The 16,407-nt window shown below is 42.4% G+C and overlaps 1 protein-coding gene across 1 annotated transcript in view; it reads left to right on the forward strand.

Moving 5' to 3' along the window:
* RAF1 (Raf-1 proto-oncogene, serine/threonine kinase) overlaps positions 1–16,407 on the forward strand; it is a 35,147-nt gene that overhangs the window by 17,462 nt on the left and 1,278 nt on the right. Inside the window, 10 exon segments of the mRNA XM_005870039.2 lie at positions 447–600; positions 3,827–3,854; positions 3,961–4,088; positions 4,440–4,557; positions 11,283–11,367; positions 12,118–12,294; positions 13,366–13,412; positions 14,663–14,781; positions 15,189–15,320; positions 16,204–16,338. Coding sequence (XP_005870101.1) covers positions 447–600; positions 3,827–3,854; positions 3,961–4,088; positions 4,440–4,557; positions 11,283–11,367; positions 12,118–12,294; positions 13,366–13,412; positions 14,663–14,781; positions 15,189–15,320; positions 16,204–16,338 — 1,123 coding nt within the window.

Genomic DNA, 16,407 nt, shown 5'->3' on the forward strand with positions numbered 1-16,407 from the left:
CACAGAGGAAAAATTTTAAATGATGCATATTGAAAGAAAAGAACATTTTGTAAAAGGTTGTAATGTAGTACAAGTAGGGTTTACCACAGAGTATCTTTTTTCCTTTTTCTTTTTTTAAATAATGTGTATTGATTTTTTAGAGAGAGGAAGGGAGAGGGAGATAGAGAGGAACTTACCAATGTGAGAGCACAACATTGATCAACTGCCTCCTGCACCCTCCTCCCTACTGAGGATTGAGCCCACAACTCAGGCATCGAGCCTGCAACTCTGTCAAGTGCCGACAGGGATTGAACAGACAACCTTTCAGTGCACGGGATGATGCCCAGCCAATGAGCTACACCTGCTAGGGTGTCCCAAGGATCTTAATAAAGTAGGTAGTTGAATGACTTTTCCAGTGGGGAGGCATGCATGTCAATCATGGAATTGTCTTTCTTCTCCTCACCTAGTTCCCAGCATAGATACTCCACGCCCCACGCCTTTACGTTCAACACCTCCAGCCCCTCCTCTGAAGGTTCCCTCTCGCAGAGGCAGAGGTCGACATCCACACCTAATGTCCACATGGTCAGCACTACCCTACCTGTGGACAGCAGGATGATTGAGGTAATAATAGGGCCCTGTGGGCGGTGATGGGAATCAGTCAATTCGGGTGGGATTGACTGTTGTGCCAGAGAGTTGGGTTTCAAATCTGATAAGCACTTTCTCAGATCTCTGAACTTTTTAAATTTCTTTTTTATCCACTACATCTTTATATTGGCTGAGTAATCTGGTTGGTATATCATTCAAGTGGAGAACTAAAATTTCCTGAAGAAATGTTAACACTTGAATTCATTTTTTCCATGTTAGATTTGAATAGGATTTCAGTGAGCTAGTGAATAAGCTACATAAGTAGTTTCATTTTGGTGTGGGAAAGAAAATAATAGTGATGGAGAACTACAAACTCTGAAAGACTTTAAATGTTTTAATTTAGAAATCAAAGGGTGGTCAGGATTTTAATAAGCAGGTATTTAGGGAGATGTAAAAGTGCCCAGCTAGTGCTTTCAAACTGCCTTTTCTTTTCTTGGCTTTTGGTATGTTCTATTTGTTTGGTTTGCTTTCTAGTTCATCTTTAATAACAACTGAATACGCTTAAAACTACTTCCTTTGTTCTTCATTCTTCTTTATTTCTCATTGCTTTGGACTAGAATAACAGCCTGAATGCTTCTCCCAGGGCGTGGTCCAGAGGATTTTGTTTGAGGGGAAGAGTAGGTATTCTTCTTTATGCCTTTGCTTTCTTGTCAATTAACAGGATTGCTAAGACTGTCAAGACAGTAGACTGTCAGAAAGAAAACAATCACTAAGTTAAATTTTATATTTATTGTCAGACTTGCTTTCATGTTCTTTTTCTTTTTTTGGAAATAGAGCACATACGAGTAAAAAAAATACTGTCTGTGGTATTGCTGACAGGTGAAATTAGTTTCTCAAGTGTGATTTTGAAGCTGAGGGCATTAAAATTTTTTTAAATCATTTCCAATCCAAGACCAATGCTAGCTAGATTTATTTGGTTGGTACAGCACCACTATTCTATTTATACCTTGTTTAAAAACCAAATGTGTCAGTTTGGTTGATATGCCTTGAAAATCCTTTGTTAAAACTTATCAGAGATAACTATGCTCTCTCTACATCATGATTTGTTCCTTGAAGAACCTCAGGGATACCTGCCACTTCAGGCGCAGCTTACCTCACTCAGCCCTCAAATCACGTGTCCTACCAATCAGAGGTGGCAGGAACTCCACAAAAAACTTGGCTTCTGATATGGGGTCTATAGTAGTCATTTGTCAGGAGGGACACACTTCGAGTATTACAGGATTATTGTGAGGAGGTCATGTGTATAGAAGCTATGAATTTTATTTCTATTTCTTATCATAATTAGCCCTGTTAATCATATGGTAATATATTAGTTACTTATTTTTTCTATATGACTTGTTCCTGTGTAAATACTCTATTTAAAGGAAACATTAAAAGTGAAAAATTTTTTAATTTTTACTATAAAATAACCAGCACTGCCATTGTGCTTAATCCTCTCTGTACTTTATTTATTTAATCCTCACCTGAGGATATGTTTTTATTGATTTTAGAGAGAGAGGAAGGGAGAGGGAGAGAGAAACATGAGACAGCAAAATTTGATTTGTTTTTATCACATATGATTCAGCATTCTTAAAGTATACATTCTTGCTTTAATATTTAGATTCCAAGATGTTTGAAAGGTCCCTTTTAGGATAAATCAATCCAACTGTAGATATTAGTACAGAATAAAATATGCTGTATAGAATAGATATAAGGAAGAAAATTACTGTGACATTAAGAAAAAATCCTAGTGCATGGGAATATAATCCTGGTCAATAAAATACATTGTGCCATGCTTTAACTAAAAACAAGTAATAAATTAGTTGGATAATAAAGCTGTAGCTGCTGCGTATTTAATAAAATTCAGGTTTATTTTTGGCCAATATTTTTCCCTCCTGGCAGCCATCCTGCTGTACTTAAAACCACACAAATTCCTGGACTTCCCACCTGCTCTCCCAAACATGCTTACTCAGTCCTAGTGGGCATGGGAATCTGTGACATTAAACACCTCTCTAGGTGATTCTTGAAGACTTGCCAGGTGTGGGACCCCAGATCCAGGCTTTATTGGTGAACTGTGAAGATGCTTTGGTGGGGCTGCCAAAGGCCAGGAAGGGCAACTTGGTTTATGATTTTTCTTTAAATCTTGTGAAGATGTTACGGAGTGGCAGCATTCCAGTAATAGTTGTGTGAAAAAAAGTATCTTACCTTAACTATGGTGACACAGAGAAAACAAAGAGGATAGGATTTCCCAGAAAAACACCCTTTTTCAGGATGTGGGGGCCAAGTGGTTTTATATTGTTACTATTTATATACTCTTAAGTGAGGATATATAAATTGAGTACTTAGGTCTTGTGGAGGGCCTTGTGATTTAACTTTCACCCAGTTTGTGATAAATTCTACAGATAGCATTTGACGTCTTATCCACATAGAGAGTAACTAATTTCAGAGCTTGCCCATAAGGTCTGAAGAGCATTTTGTGGTGAATGAGCTGAGATCCCTCGTGAAGGTTTCTTGTTTTAGTTCTGCCACCTACTGGCAGTGTGACCCTGGCCAGGTCTTTTGACCTGTTACACTGTTTTCTTTCTTTCTTTTTTTTTTTCTTTTTTTTTTTAAATTAAATCTTTATTGTTCAGATTTTTACATTTGTTCCTCTTTTTTCCCCCCATAACTCCCCTCCTCTCTACACTGTTTTCTTATATGTAAAATGTAAGTATTGGACTAGGAGATTATGATCCTTTCATCTTTCCGTGATTTTTAGGCTTGGATAAAGTGATAAAGTCATGGCTCACTCATATCAAATCCAGCTTCTGGCCAATGTGCCCTAATGAACTCCTAGAGGAGTAAGAGTGAGCTTGCCACTGACTCCCCACTTTTTTTGTTGCCTTACGGGAGCAAGATCCCCAAGCATTGGAAAGATCTTAGCTGATAGTACCTTTGCTAGCCTTCCTTAAAGTGTATGTTTGCTGTGTGCATTGCCTTCTTCTGAGATAATTTGGTTTTCATCATATATGAAAAATTAACATCAGTCCTCCTAATATTTGGTAACAATCTTAGAAGTATTAGCCAGTGACATTTGGTGAATTTAATTGAAGGAAAGTGTATAATTAGACTGTATTTTAGAGATTTTGTCCTCTACTTTGTTCTTGCAAATCCTCCCCTCCCTCTTCCCCAGAGAACATCTTTTCTAGTGCAGAAATTGACCAGCTTTCCTTTTCTGTTTCAGGATGCAATCCGAAGTCACAGTGAATCAGGTACTTGTCCAAAGTCTTAGCAAATAGTAATGGGTTTTTGCTCTTAATGTTGTGTATCTTCTTTTGGCTTATCCATGTGTGGATTCTGTTTATCTTGTCTATTAAGCCTCACCTTCAGCCTTGTCCAGCAGCCCCAACAATCTGAGCCCAACGGGCTGGTCACAGCCCAAAACCCCTGTGCCAGCACAGAGAGAGCGGGCACCAGGATCTGGGACCCAGGAGAAAAACAAAATTGTGAGTATGGCCAAAGTATCTCCTGCAGGTTAGGGTTCAGTAAGGAAAACTTAGAAATGAGAATGCTTTTAATTTTGGGAGGCAGGGGATTCTAATAAAAAACATTTGATGAATTCTTTTATAAATGTCAGTGCCATTTTTGGTATGCTTGCATTAGGAAAACTTACTGGTTTGTTGTAAGGGAGGGTGCAACTAAGATGGTATTTTCTGAAAAATAATAGTTAATAATAATAGTTAATATGTTTATCTTTAAAACGTATGAGAATAGATGGAGTTGATCTTTTCTTTGAAACCCTTGTTAAATAGACCTTTACCATTCCATGGAATGTATTTAATATCTGATTGTTTCAGAGGCCTCGTGGACAGAGAGATTCAAGCTATTACTGGGAAATAGAAGCCAGTGAAGTGATGCTCTCCACTCGGATTGGATCAGGCTCCTTTGGAACTGTTTATAAGGGCAAGTGGCATGGTAAGTTTGGGGCCTTTACTTCAAGGGATGAAGTCAAGTTTCAGTACAGAGAGCATAGGAGGGGGATAGGATTCAGCAAGCTCTGTAGCTCACAGCAGCGCTCTCTAGGAGCAGTGGTTCTCAACCTTCCTAATGCCGCGACCCTTTAATACAGTTCCTCATGTTGTGGTGACTCCCAACCATAAAATTATTTTTGTTCCTACTTCATAAGTAATTTTGCTACTGTTGTGAATCGTAATGTAAATATCTGATATGCTATATGTGTTTTCCGATGGTCGTGACCCACAGGTTGAGAACTGCTGCCTAGGGATACTGGATTACATCTGAAGATTGAGTTTAATATTTCAGTGAGATTTCATAGCATTCATTTTAGACTCCACAATGCTGTAATTGGTATAAAGTTGTCAGGATAATTAGAAATTGGTGAACAAGAGGTGAGCCCTAAACGTCAGGGAATCTTCTTATAAACTGACTAGAGGCCTAGTGCATGAAATTCGTGCACAGGTAGGGTCCCTAGGCCTGTCTGGCGATCAGGGCCAATCTGTAGGGCGACCGGTCGAGCCATCGAGGGGCCCCCACTGGCACCTGCCTTGGCCGGCCTGGGGCCCGTGGGCAGGAGGCAGCTCCCGCATTGGGCATCTACCCCCCTGGTGGTCAGTGCGCGTCATAGCGACTGGTCATTCTGCTGTTTGGTCAATTTGCATATTAGGCTTTCATTGCATGGGATTAAATACAGGCTGCATGAGGGACATGCTTTGAAGCTTCTTAAATGAGTAATAATCTGCTGCTATGAGGGGAGCATGTATTCTAGAAACTTAAAGCTGGAAAGCACCTTAGAGATTTTACATGTAAGAAAACAGGTCCTGAGAGGGGAACCATCATGCCCCTGGTCAAAAAGCTGGGCACAGGAGAGCCAGGAGCCTCCTGCAACAGCTTCTCTTTGCTCTGCCCTAGGATTGGCTGTGGGAATCCCAATCAAATAGGGAAGGAAGCTTTCAAAGGCTTACTTCTTGAATCTGTGGAGTTGTTAGTATTCTTATTCTAATGGAAACACTTTTTTCTCTTGGAAGGAAATGTACTATTGCAATGTCTATAGCCACAGCTTGTGTATTTGGCAACTAAATACTTGGCATTTTCTGTTAGGTTTTTAATGACTCTGGCTTTAGGATGTTAACATCATAAGTATTGCCTTTTTAAACACTACATGTTCCTAAATAGACATCTCTTATAAATTCAGATTTTTAAAAAGCAAAAAAACCAAAGCAAGCAAACAAAAAGTAAAAACACCTAAAGTGCCTACATGCCTATATTTCTACTTTGGATGCTCCCATATTATCTTTATTTGTAAATGGGCAAAGATTGAGAGAGGTTAAGAGCATCACGTGAATGGAGCATTAAAATTCAAGGTTTTGAAAACCAAGAAACACCTCCAATATTACTTGAACCTTAAGTTCACGAATATGAGTTTGCCACTTGTAACTAATCATCTGACAAATTTCTCCTTTAAGGGACTGGCACAGGAGTGAACGTTTGTAAATTACATGTAGGATGATTCCTTTTCCTTGGAAAACTCTAATATACTAGTGGCCTGCCTGTGGGTCTCTGAGAAATTACACTCTTGCAGAGTATTATCCAGATGGATGTCCCAAATGTCTAAGTGACCCCTTAGGAAAGGAGAGAGGTGCTTGTACCTGAGACAAGGCTGAGAGTAATTGCAGGAGTTAGAGCAGTGACTATTGCTTTAATGCTTCCATTAGGAGCATTGAATCATTTTTATGCCACATTTTTTTAAAGCATCTGCTAAAAGCCAATAGATGCAGTGTAAATTGTGCCCCAATTTAAGTGTCCTGATTGAGCACATAATTTTTAAAGCATTAGTTAGATTTGCCACAGTACTGCTTATGAGCTTGTGTTTTTTCTCAATCATGTGAGCTTTTAGACTGTGATAAAATGTATTTGTTATAGTGTTACTGCCATAAAGTCTGTTAGAAGGTAGATAATGTCTAATGCTTTTAAGATTCTAGTTGTATTTTTTATTATTTTTTAAATTTCTTTATTAAGGTATTACGTCCTCATCCCCCCATTACCCTCCCCAAACCCCCGACTCATGCCCTCACCCCCCTGTTGTCTGTGTCCATTGGTTAGGCCTATATGCATGCATACAAGTCCTTTGGTTGATCTCTCCCCCTTACCCCCTCCCTCCCCTACCTTCCCTCTGAGGTTTGACAGTCTGATCGATAAAATTCTAGTTTTTTAAAGTCTGAAAAGTCAGCCTCTCAAAAAGCGAGCCATGATCTCTGAATAAAGAAGAAAAATGTATCAAGGAAACCATAATTTCTAGATTGAGTGTTTTGTGCTGTACTCTCCCTGCCACTCCCTTTGTTACTGTTTTCCTGGTTCCTGTATACATTATTTTATTCAATTTATTAGTGAGAGCTATTTTGATGATTTTTGAAAATTTTTTATTCTGCCTAGCAGGTGTGAAAGTAAACAGAAGGGTCTCAAAGCAGCTGAGATGGAGACCTCGGATCCATGAACTAAAAGTTCACTTACTTTATGTAAAGAGGCCCTGGGGTTCAAGTACAGAGCCTCCTCTTAAGCATAAGGTCGGGGTCTGATTTGTTAGTCTCTGCTCAATACAAACAACACATTTAAGGGAATGAAGATAGCAATAGAGGCTGTAGGCTGATGGCAGGGACCATCACTGACAGCATGAGAAGGAGGCAGCAAAACCCTCAAGCAGATCTCTCAACTGGAGAACCGTCTTAGGCCACTTAGTGTGAGGCAAGCAGTCTGGTATAACCCTTGTCTGGGGATCCCCATCTCAGCCTAACACTGAAGTTTATAACTTTCACTGAGTCAATAAGAAGAGGAGGAATGCTGTTGGTTCTATTCTGTTCTAGAAATCAGGGTGTGTGTATAAGTTTTAGACAATCCCAATGGGGAAATGAATTGGTGTTTAAAAAGGTTAAAAACATTCCAAATTTACCAATGATAACAGCTCTTCTTCTCCAATGACGAATGAGATATCAACATCCCATTAAAAACACAACCTATAGGAACAGGTCTTAACTTATTTGTACTATATTTGCTTCTGACTTTACTATTAAGGGAAAGTAAGAAGTTCTGGTTAACTACTTCATATAGCTAACCTCCATAAAAAGGCTGACTACCTTTGTCATTCATATTACTTGCTAATGTGATAAAGTACCATCCTTTAGATGTTGGAAGATTGCCAGCTGTAAAGGTATTTGGATAGTTTGGAGAGCAGTCTATTTGAGCAGGGACCTAATTCTACAGACTTGGGGCCAGGCAAGGCCTAGGGGCCTTAGGCTGGGCACTGAGCCCTGACTTACCTGCCAGAAACTGATTCTGAACCTGGGCTGCGAACAGCTAAGTCCTCAGTATACCCACCAGAGGCTGTCCCCACTTCCACTCCAGAGCCTCAGACAGACAGCTTACAGTAGCATCTTAGAATTCATTCCTTTGCAATGCTTCCTGAGCATTCTTCTAATACCAAGCATTCTTCTAGGGGCTTAGGAATGAAGCAGTGAACAAAACAGATAAAAATTCTTTCAACTCTCTCTTAATGGAGTTTATATTCTGATGAGGACAATAACCAAGTAAAGTAAAGTATATAGTGTATTATAAGTGCTAAGCAGAAAAATGGAGGAAAGCAGGTATGGAGTGGCAGGCCCAGTTCAGTTTTTGTAGATTGGTAGGGAAGGAGTCTGCTGAGGAAATGGCATTTGTATGAAGCCTGAGGGTGGTGCAGGTACCTGGGAAAGCAGCAGCAGCAGGTGCAAAGTGGGCCACTCACCTGGCCTTGATGGCTTCAGTAGAGAAAATGAGGGGAAAGGCTAATAGGAGTGGGGTCTGAGGATGGAGGTTGTAGAATCCCATGAGAAATCATTCCAACTCTAGGCAGTTCCTACCAAGTGGAAAACTGTTTGTTTTTTGGAAAACTGTTTTTTTTTTTCTTTTAAAAAAAATATATTTTATTGATTCTTTACAGAGAGGAAGGGAGAGGGACAGAGAGTCAGAAACATCGATGAGAGAGAAACATCGATCAGCTGCCTCCTGCATGCCCCCCACTGGGGATGTGCCCACAGCCAACGTACATGCCCTTGACCGGAATCGAACCCAGGACCCTTGAGTCTGCAGGCCGACGCTCTATCCACTGAGCCAAACCGGTTAGGGATGGAAAACTGTTCTTTATATGAGTTGAACTCCGTTTTCCTATGCTTGTCCATTGTCCCTAGCAGACTGACTGCCTATCATGGAAATTCTTAGGATATTTACACGTAAATGAAGTGGGGTCATATAGAGTCTCGTTATTGTAACTGTTCACTGTAAGCTGGCTGGCAGATGCATCCCTGTGGGGGCCATAGGACTGTCTTTGACCCTGTTTGATGACTTGCATGAAGACTCAGGTATTGTGGGTCTCACACAGAGTTGTGATGTATCTTTGGATAATAGAATTTAGAGAGATGGGTGGATCTGAATGGGCTGTGATGATGGAACAAAGAAAATAAGAACTTTTAATTATCCCTGTTAACTCTTCCAAAAAATGGAGGCTAGAGGTGAAGGATGATCAGCTGACTACCAGGAAAGTGAGTCACTGTGAGCAAGCTTTGGCTCCCAGTGAATCCTCTGAGCTCTAAGGTTGCATTACAGATTAGGTCTAAAATTGGTGCCACTGGGGATGAGTTTAGTGGCAACTGGAGCATGTCTGGAGGAAAGCTGTAAAAAAGGGAAGGGCTCATGAACTAGGGAAGTCCTGAGGAACAATACAGCATCTCCCCAAGCCTTCTTCCTGCACCCCACCCTGGCCTGTCCCTTTAAAGCTCTGCCCAGTGCCTGGGCCAGCAGCACTGCCATCTCCTAGCCCTGCCACTCAGTTGGCTGCCACATGGATCATTTTACCTTCATAGGGCTTCTTGCCTCCACCCCCTCCTTTCTATTCCCATGCCACTACTGTGCCTGCATCTTACCTGGGCTCTTGTAGCAGCAGACTCCTTCCTGGCTTCTCTCCTATCCTGCAGGTGCCCAAATCCCATGCTAGAGTTTTCTGAACACAGCTCATATTTCTCTCACCCCTCCCCTCCTTACCTTACCTGTTCCTCATACCTTTCTTGGCTCAAATGCTCCAAGATGAGCAGTTATGCCAATCCTACTCAGTCATAAGGAACTTGAGGTTGGGGCTTCATGGTTTACTAGCTCCATCTTCCTAGATAGAAGGCAGCTCTGAATATAGTGTGCACCTCCCATCCCAGGTCAGCAGCAACTTCACAGGCAGCCCCGGCCCCTTGGTAAACACTTGTGCCAGTGAATTGGATGAAAGCCTGTGTGGAGGCTGTTGTTAAGTGGGGACTTTAGTTGATAAAACCAGAGATCACAGTGCAACAGCTGGGACCTGTCGCAAGAACTATCTACCAGTTGGTGCTCCCCAAAAGTGAAGTAAGGAATGCTCCAACAGAGGTTGCAAGGATATGATGTCCTTGATAAGTGGAGGAACTATCACTTCCAAGGTGCCATTCAACTGACTCCTACTTTATTTGATCACCAGAAGGCTGTTAGTAAATTCATTTGCCATGAAAATCCGAGGTCCTAATAGGGCTTCAAGTAACTTAGTATAATTTCTATGATAAATATAACATAAAAGCATTTTTGAAATTGGCTTCTAAATTGGTAGCACATATAAAGTAGAAATAATCCATGGATATTTCTAAGGTAATAGAAAGAGGCTCACAGTGATTGATAATGATTAACAGTAACTTGATAGTATTATAGTTAGAAGTAGCCATTGGAGTCAGACTGGGAGTTCTATCTTATCTTGATTCCAGCACTTCGATTAGTGGCTATAAACTTTTTCTGTAAAATGAGGATAACAGTATGTATGTCATAAGGCAACTGTGAGGATTAAATGAAATAATGCCTGTGAAAACACACACTGTGCCAGGAAGGATATAGTAAGCAATCGCTATTAATGGTTAGGAATTCTGTTTAATGGTATTGAAAGCAAAGGAGCTTAATTTCAATATATATCTTTGAATTTGTACAATGGACCATCTGAGGTCTCATTGAAATGTGGCTGCTAAGTTTAACAACTGCTTGCTAAATGGCCTCCTTCCTAGCACCAGCTTCTGGCCCCAAAGATTCAGTATCTGCTGGGCCATTCATGTCCACCCACTGATGTCATCCTCACAGGCCCAGGTTGTGTGACCTGTCACACATGCCCTTACCTCAGGAAGCCAGGCTTCCTAGGAATAGTTTAAACCAAGTCTGTTCAACCCTGTGGGGTGGTATGTATGTATGTATGAATATATTTTTATTGATTTCAGAGAGGAAGGGAGAGAGAAACATCAATGACGAAAGAGAATCATTGATTGGCTGCCTCCTGCAGGCTCCCCCCTGGGGATTGAGCCTGCAACCCGGGCATGTGTCCTTGACCAGAATTGATCCCGGGACCCTTCAGTCTGCAGGCCAATGCTCTATCCACTGAGCCAAATCGGCCAGGGCTTGTGGGGGTGGTATTTAAAGGATAGTAGTGTAACCTATGTAACTTTTTTTTCAGCCACTTGAATAATTTAGAATTTTGCATATTCCATCTTTCTAGGTATATGATTTTTGAATAAGTGATTCACTGTATCTCAAAACTAGGGTCTATGAAAAATACAGTAAGATCATTCAACTGATTATACTAACTACAAACTAATTTGCAGGAGACGTTGCAGTAAAGATCCTAAAGGTTGTTGACCCCACACCAGAGCAGTTTCAGGCCTTCAGGAATGAGGTGGCTGTCCTGCGGTGAGTAGAAAGCTGGCCTGTCTGGCCCCCCTGGAGTGGCAAGGGTGGGGACTGGTGGTGGTACACAAACCACGGAGTAAGTGGGCCTACATGGTGTAGACCTGTCTCTGAGGGTCTATGGCTGGGACTGGTGGTTAGTGAGAGTTCACTGTGGAGGCCTGTGGTTCAAACTCCTCCCTTTCAAGTGAAAGGGAATGGAAGGTTTCCTTTCCGCTTATGTGGTTGTCAAACCTATAGAATGAGCAGAACCCCTCCATTGCTTTAGGTCTCTGGGCACACTATACTCAGTAACCCAGGTTCTGTTTCTTGAGTTTTGGTTTGAGGTAGGGAGAAATAGGTTCCATTTCACATTTATTTTCATGAGCTCTTTCTTATGGCCAAGTTTTCTAATTCTGGATGGCAAACCTTCAGCTTTCAAATCTCTGAGTCACTATTTAGACTTGTAGCAATAAGTTGGATGATGTTGAATTCCACCAATGAGGGCTCCTGCTAACCCCTGTGGGGAGAATCGTGAATGCACAATGATAATGTCCTTTCTACAAACAAGGCCAGCAGTGAGGTGAATCGTGAGTCTTGGTGGGCTCCTTTGACAGCTCAGAACACCAAATGGATTGTTTGTTTTGCCAGCCACCCAGATTGTAAGCATGGGTGGTGTCAAGAACATACAGGATTTGCTGTCAGTGAGGAAGCAGAGTAGATCTGAATCTGAAACAAGGGACAGTTCATAGCCTTCTCTCTTCCCTCCTTCAGCAAAACACGGCACGTGAACATTCTGCTCTTTATGGGGTACATGACGAAGGACAATCTGGCGATTGTGACCCAATGGTGTGAGGGTAGCAGCCTCTACAAACACCTGCATGTCCAAGAGACCAAGTTCCAGATGTTCCAGTTGATTGACATTGCCCGGCAGACGGCTCAGGGAATGGAGTGAGTAGATGGCCTGATGATTACAAAGTCTGAGGTCCAAGCATCAACTTGTCCCTAAATCAGGATTAGGAAAATCCTGTTAAGTGATTTCTGTGATATTTTGGCACAGCTGAAAATAAGCCTCTGGTATGGGAATGACACTTTCATGTTCCTTGTCCAAGCTGAGGCCGCTGTGTTGGGACTCAGATTCCGTTTTCAGCCACTGCCCTCGAAGTCCAGCCACCCAGCCTTACAGCTATGGGAGTGGGCATCAGATGTCACTTTTAGGATAATGCTTAAAGGTCATGCTCAGCGCCTCCATTACATACTACCCATTTGTGTCTCTGTGCTTGACACATTTCTTTGTGAAAGGTGTTTATTCCTTCCATTCTTGGCTAGCCCAGAGCAGTGCTTCTGAAACTTTTCCTCTGAAGTACCTTATGTGGAGGAGCGTGTACTCCTCATACCACCACATAGCTGGGAGCTTAAGCTAAGCTGTGCTTGTAAGTGCTATAGAAAAGCTCATTTTCTACCTTACATTTTAGGAAATAACTAGCACAATTACTTTTTAGGAAAAAATTAAAAATATTCACATATCGTCAAATTCACCCCTTTAAAGTGTACAACTCAGTATGTGTGCTTTTTAAAAAATATATTCAGAGTTGTGCAACCATCACTATTAATTTTAGAATATTTTCAAGATATAACATGAGATCTTTTGTGTCTGGCTGCTTTCACTGAGCATGTTTTTGAGAGGTTCATCCATATTATAGTATATATCAGTACTTCATTCCTTTCTGTGGCTGAATAATATTCCATTATATGGATATTTGCTGCATTTTATTTGTTAACCAGTTAAGGGGCATTTTGGTTGTGAGAATTACTTTTTGGTTAAAATTGATGCTTAAAGAGTCGCTCCATTTTGCTATAGTCTTTACTTCAGGATAAGGCACGACGTGGCCCTGCCTGACCATTGCAGGGCCATCCCCGAACGTAGCTCCCCTGGGAGCCAGGCCTTCAGGTGGTTTGCTTCTTAGTAGTATTTGGAAGCTGCTTTCTAGCCATGCCCCTTACACTGTTTTCCCTTCACAGCTACTTGCATGCAAAGAACATCATCCACAGAGACATGAAATCCAACAGTATCCTTTGGTGGTTGTTTGACTGCTTAGTTGTCAATTTAGGAAAACAGGGAGACTCTCATTTCGAAGTTATCTCAGCAAAAAGTGACCTTGGAAAGATTTCCACAAGAGTGAGATATGTGTTTGGGTTATGCGTGAAACAGGTTTAGTTTTTTTATTATGCTGTTTATTACCAAATTTAACTTGGGTGGGGGGGGGGCTTTTTTGGTCTTGTTTCCTCCCCCTAGTTTGTGGATAGTGTGTATCTCGTCAGAACATAAATGAAGCCAAATGTAAGATTTTCAGAATTACTACTTATAATTGTGTTTTAAATGTACAGAAATAGTTTCCTTAGAGGTTATTAGAATCAATTCTATCCTTTCTAAGGTTTAATGTGCTTTTGTAGAAATAATGAATTAAGGCATTTTTCACACTTACAGACATGAAATGTAACAATTTCACATCTCCCTCCCTCTCCCACCTTTTCTCTTGGAAAGGAGTGTGACATTACAGCTGTAGTTCTGCTTCTTGGCCATGACAGGCATGACAGTTGTGTTGAGTTTGATTATGGGACATGGCTTATTTGGGGTACATGTATGAGGCATGGAATACTTTTTAGTGGTTTTGGGGGACCAATACATTATGCCATGAAAGCAGATACCAGACCTTAAGGTGGTGTGAATTACTGGGCATCAGCAGATCACTAGGCAGCCTTAAACTGCCTGACTACCCAGAAATGAGGTGAGTTTGGTTCTGATTTTGAAGTCATCAGGTGCTACCTGTTCTAATGAGAAATGTCTTAGGACATTCAGTATTTATTGAGTGATTTGCTATATTGTTATCCACGTGCCATTTGAGGGCAGAATGCTGGGAGAAACGAATGTAACAAATCAGCAGGTCATGCACAGCTCTGAGGCGCACCTGCAGTCTTAAGTCTTGCAGTTTCAGGCACCTACATTATGTGGGAAGGTCACAGGCCAGGGACCTGGCACCTAGATGTGTAAATGGGGAGAAGCAGCAGGGGCTAAACAGCCTTGTTTTGGGCTGGAGCCAAATAATTTTGCACTCCAAGCATTCTTTGCATGCCTCCTGGAGGAAGGGGCATTTCAAAAGTACTTTTTAAAACTTTGGAAACCCTAGCAAATCCAGTGCAGAGCAGGCTTGGGGGCAGATGGGAGGTGGAGAGATGCTGTGCTAGTAAGAACTTTGGTAAGTTTTTCAAAATTAACTTGACCAGTGTTTTGAAACCAGAGTCCTTAACAAGCATTGAGATATATTTCTCCATGAAGGCCTGACGGTAAAAATTGGAGATTTTGGTTTGGCAACAGTGAAGTCGCGCTGGAGTGGTTCTCAGCAGGTTGAACAACCCACCGGCTCTATCCTGTGGATGGTGAGGAGGCATGGCTTCACTAGGAGGGTACAGGGAAGAAGGGGTGCCTTGCAGGTCTGTGTGCAAAATTTAAAGCGTTTCTCCACATTTCCCCAAAGTCCAGGCCACCTCATTGACACTTTCTGTATCAGACAAGACAGCCTGGGGTGAATTTGGGTTTCCTGGAAGAAGCTGGTGATGAGAACCATGCTAAAGCATAGAGCTTGGAGGAGTTAGGTGAAAGGAAGTGCTAGATCCCAGAGACTAGGATTTGAGCTCAAATTAGCCAGCCCCTTAGGGTGTCAGGGGGGCCCTTTAGGGAAGAGCTATAGCAGACAGAGGACAGGACTCCCATACCCAATGGAAGGGATAGTTTGGCCCCGGGTGTGCTGGGTGCAGATGGTGAGGAATCCACTTTGTCCCTGTAGGCCCCCGAGGTGATCCGAATGCAGGATAATAACCCGTTCAGCTTCCAGTCCGACGTCTACTCCTACGGCATTGTGCTGTATGAGCTCATGACAGGGGAGCTCCCTTACTCCCACATCAACAACCGAGACCAGGTACGTGCATTGCCAATAAAGGGCCCAACTTGCTGTGGAAGCTCCTGGGCCTCCTGCCAGTCTGTGCAGCTGGAGAATTGGAAGTTGCTGCTTTCAGTGTTAATCACCCATTCACTCAACTGTTTAGATTTTGGTTTGGCAACAGTGAAGTCGCGCTGGAGTGGTTCTCAGCAGGTTGAACAACCCACCGGCTCTATCCTGTGGATGGTGAGGAGGCATGGCTTCACTAGGAGGGTACAGGGAAGAAGGGGTGCCTTGCAGGTCTGTGTGCAAAATTTAAAGCGTTTCTCCACATTTCCCCAAAGTCCAGGCCACCTCATTGACACTTTCTGTATCAGACAAGACAGCCTGGGGTGAATTTGGGTTTCCTGGAAGAAGCTGGTGATGAGAACCATGCTAAAGCATAGAGCTTGGAGGAGTTAGGTGAAAGGAAGTGCTAGATCCCAGAGACTAGGATTTGAGCTCAAATTAGCCAGCCCCTTAGGGTGTCAGGGGGGCCCTTTAGGGAAGAGCTATAGCAGACAGAGGACAGGACTCCCATACCCAATGGAAGGGATAGTTTGGCCCCGGGTGTGCTGGGTGCAGATGGTGAGGAATCCACTTTGTCCCTGTAGGCCCCCGAGGTGATCCGAATGCAGGATAATAACCCGTTCAGCTTCCAGTCCGACGTCTACTCCTACGGCATTGTGCTGTATGAGCTCATGACAGGGGAGCTCCCTTACTCCCACATCAACAACCGAGACCAGGTACGTGCATTGCCAATAAAGGGCCCAACTTGCTGTGGAAGCTCCTGGGCCTCCTGCCAGTCTGTGCAGCTGGAGAATTGGAAGTTGCTGCTTTCAGTGTTAATCACCCATTCACTCAACTGTTTTCTTTTCCTTAGATCATCTTCATGGTGGGCCGAGGGTATGCCTCCCCAGACCTTAGTAAGCTATACAAGAACTGCCCCAAAGCAATGAAGCGGCTTGTAGCTGACTGTGTGAAGAAAGTTAAGGAAGAGAGGCCTCTATTTCCCCAGGTAAGACTCAGCTCAAAGGTGCTGGACCTGATTAAACTGAAGCAGTTTTTCATGATGAGGAAGTATGAT

Source organism: Myotis brandtii, unplaced genomic scaffold, assembly GCF_000412655.1.
Source record: "Myotis brandtii unplaced genomic scaffold, ASM41265v1 scaffold312, whole genome shotgun sequence".
In the NCBI taxonomy this organism is placed as follows: domain Eukaryota; kingdom Metazoa; phylum Chordata; class Mammalia; order Chiroptera; family Vespertilionidae; genus Myotis; species Myotis brandtii.